The 3338-nt window shown below is 63.4% G+C and overlaps 1 protein-coding gene across 1 annotated transcript in view; it reads right to left on the reverse strand.

The window, feature by feature from the left end:
* Window positions 1-1136: 1136 nt before the first annotated feature.
* Window positions 1137-3338, reverse strand: part of DHODH (dihydroorotate dehydrogenase (quinone)) — a gene marked incomplete at its 5' end in the record, with an annotated part of 2590 nt that continues 388 nt past the window's right edge. The window contains 6 exon segments of the mRNA XM_009578945.1: window positions 1137-1191; window positions 1338-1497; window positions 1571-1643; window positions 1646-1726; window positions 2068-2181; window positions 2665-2852. Coding sequence (XP_009577240.1) covers window positions 1137-1191; window positions 1338-1497; window positions 1571-1643; window positions 1646-1726; window positions 2068-2181; window positions 2665-2852 — 671 coding nt within the window.

Raw genomic sequence — 3338 nt, forward strand, 5'->3', positions numbered from 1 at the left:
CGAAGCAGCTGCAGAGCACTGACAAGAATGCCGTGGGACAAGGTGAAACTCAAGCTCACACTCCCACAGGCATGACAGGCACCTTCAGACTGGGAGAGCAAGCACCTCCCAGGCCCTCTCCAGAGAAGGCACATCAAAACCTTGGGCAATGGACCAGATCACATCCCTGTTAGAGCAGCAATAAGCACCACCTGTCCGAAGCAGAGAATCTAGGAAACGAAGAGGCCGGTGCAGAGGGCTTCGGAAGTGGGAGAGCAGGCAGGTGACGGCCCTGATGTGAGCCAAGGGCCACTGAGAGCGGGGTCAGCAGTCCCACTCCTCCTGTAAACAGGTTTGGTGAAGTACTGTGATGCAATCCTGCTCTGCAGGGTGGATTGCGAGAGGCTGCAGAGGGAACGTCACGTCCAGGTCAAGCCATGTTGCTCAAGAAAGGCCTGAGAAAAGATGCACTGACTGGGAAACACACAAAGAAAGCTGATCCCACTCGGCTGAGAAGAGCCGGGCTGCGTCCCTCAGACCCAAGGGGTGTCCCCAGAGCAGCACACACAGGACCAGGTGAGCCAAACATTTATTGACACTCGGGCAGGACCTGGGGCCTGCAGGTTTGTTACAGGACCGCGTGCAAAAAGGGGAGGAGGGCAGGGAAGGCAGACCCTCCTGCGGAGGCTGCGGTGCAGGAGGACCAAGTGCCAGCCAGAGCAGGCAGCACGGGCTGCGGGGTCCCTGGCAGAAGGGGACTCAATACACTGCTTGGCCACGGCTCTGGGCAGTAACGCCAGGGAAGGTGTGCCCTCCATGGGGAAGCGCTGCAGCAGGAGCCAGGGCACAGGACTGCCTACAGCCTGCAGGGCTGTCCCCTCAGGGGCCTTCCTCACCGCCCAGCACAGCCTTACCCAGCACTGGTTTCTGCTGGGGAGCCCAACCCACAGGAAAGCCAAAATACGGACAGCTGCACCAGTGTGAAGGCCCCCTCCCCTGCTCCCCACCAGTGCAGCCCCAGCTTCACCTGTCACTGACCCTTCTCAGGGCTGGGACCAGGACCTCGGCTCAGTCCCAGCCTGCCCAGCACTGGAAGCATCAGACCTGTCCCTGCTTGGCCATGGCTCCTCCCGGCTAGACCTTGGTTCTGCAGCGTGTCAGCACCAGTGATCTGCTCCAACTGCCTCCATGACGTTCTTGAACCCCTGCTCCCTAACCAGGGACAGCGTGTGACGGCTGGGCTGGCCTGGCACTGCAGCTCAGCCCCACAGTGCCACTGCTCATGCACCAGCACACGGCTGCCCAGAGCCACCCTGGGCCCAGGGGCTCCCTGGGGAGGTGCCCGGCCCCTCACTCACCTCAGCAGCTCCTCCAGTTCCCGCTTCACTGCTCCCACCACCGGCGGCCCATGGTACACGAGCGCCGTGTACATCTGCACAAGCGAGGCTCCAGCGCGGATCTTCTCCAGGGCATCGCGCCCGCTGCTCACCCCACCCACCCCGATGATGGGCACCCGGCCTGTGGGCAAGTACAGGGTCAGGACAGCACAGGCGATGCCAGCATGTGCCCCCAAGCCCTGCTCCGCCCCTACCTTGGGTGAGGGAGTACATCTCCCTGATGGTCTGCGTTGAGAGCTCCCGCAGGGGCTTCCCGCTGAGGCCCCCCCGGGCTCTGTGCTCTGCCTGCTCCGGAGGCTGCTGGGGCGTCTCACGGTGGTGTTGCTGACAATCAGCCCGTCCACACCCAGCTGAGGGGGGCAGCAGCATGAGGACACAGCTGCCATGAGCAGCCCCCCACCCTTGTCCTCAGTCTGCCAGGCCAGGACCCCCCCAAGCAAGTGCCCCAGCAACATGCCCAGGGACAAAGCAGCCGCCCCTCACTGCCTGGACCATCCCCAAGGTCCGGGTGACGCACGCAGGCCCTCGCGGACTCAGTGCCTCCCAGGACATCATCCCTACAGCAGCCAGAGAGCCGCAGGTCCACCTGTCCCTTCAGAGAGGTGACTTGCCAGGAGCACCACAGTCCTGCCCCTGCGTTGTGCGAGGTGAGGCAGGAAGCACACCACACCAGCTCCCCTTCCCCCCTCACCTCGCAGATGACGCTAGCGATGTCCTGCTTGTCCTGTGCGGTGAGGTCAGGGGCAATCTTCACCAGCACGGCTGGCTTGCGCTCGCAGGGCAGCATGTCCCTCTCCGCCAGCACCTGCAGGGGGACATGGCGGGGCACAGAGCAGCGCGTGGTGGGGGAACACCTCCTGCCCCGGACCAGGGAGACACGTGCACCCACCACCACAGGCAGCACAGGGATGCTCCCTGCTCTCCCGACACGGTGCCACCGATGGAACGGGCACCCTATGGCACAGGGCCTGGGGCACACGACTGCACAGGACCACAGCAACTCCCGACGCCGTGGGGTGGGTGGCTTGCTGCCCCTTTGCAGGAGCAGAGCGGAGGCCAATGCTCTATTGCTGACACGGCCCTTGCTGGAGTACAGCACCCTGGTGAACCCCGTGCCAGCAGCTGATCAGGGGACATCTCGGTGGCTCTGCACACCACTCGGGGGAGCCACCACGCTCCTCCCTGTGCTGGGGCAAACCCACTGGCTGGAGCAGAGCAGGTGCTGCCAGGGGACAGGATGCATCCAGTGCTGCAGCTGTGGTCTGGGCTGGCTGTGAGGGTCACCCACCTTGGTCAGCAGGTCCCGCAGCTCAGCCTTGCCCTGCAGATCCCGCAGCCCTGGGGTGTTCGGGCTGGACACATTCACAACCAGGTAGTCAGCCAAAGGGCCCAGCATCCGGACCCCAGCCACGTAGTCAGATGCAGCATCGGTAGAGCTCTTGTTCTTGCCCAGGTTGACTCCAAGGGGCATCCCCGCTGGAACACAGACATGGCTGAACCAGGGCAGTGGGACCAACCACCGCCCAAGGGGCCAGAGAGCCTGACAAGGGAGGCCCCAGGACTAGCTAAAATCAAGACAGGATATACAGCCCATGTGTTTCATGGGGGTGGGCCTGGGACTGTTCTGCAGCCACAGCAGCATCACGACAGCCACCCCGGTCAGCACCTCCCAGCACCGCAGGATCCAGCCTGGCCACCCGGCAGAGGCTGCCCTCGGAAACTACCAGCTCAGGCCCTATTGGCTTTGGCTAGTCTCAGCAGACACGTCCTGCCCAAAGCAGCAAGTGGAGCCTCTATCGCAGAGAAAATGGCAGGAGAAAGGCGCCTGGTTACAGTCCCAAGGGGGAGAGGCTTCAGCCCCAAGAGGGTTGCTGCTGTCCAAATGCATCTTGCTTTGGCCAGGGCCCTCCCGTGCCTGGACACTGGCGTTACACACCTTTCCTGGCCTGTGGCTACCTGGGA

Source organism: Fulmarus glacialis, unplaced genomic scaffold, assembly GCF_000690835.1.
Source record: "Fulmarus glacialis isolate BGI_N327 unplaced genomic scaffold, ASM69083v1 scaffold30385, whole genome shotgun sequence".
NCBI lineage: Eukaryota > Metazoa > Chordata > Aves > Procellariiformes > Procellariidae > Fulmarus > Fulmarus glacialis.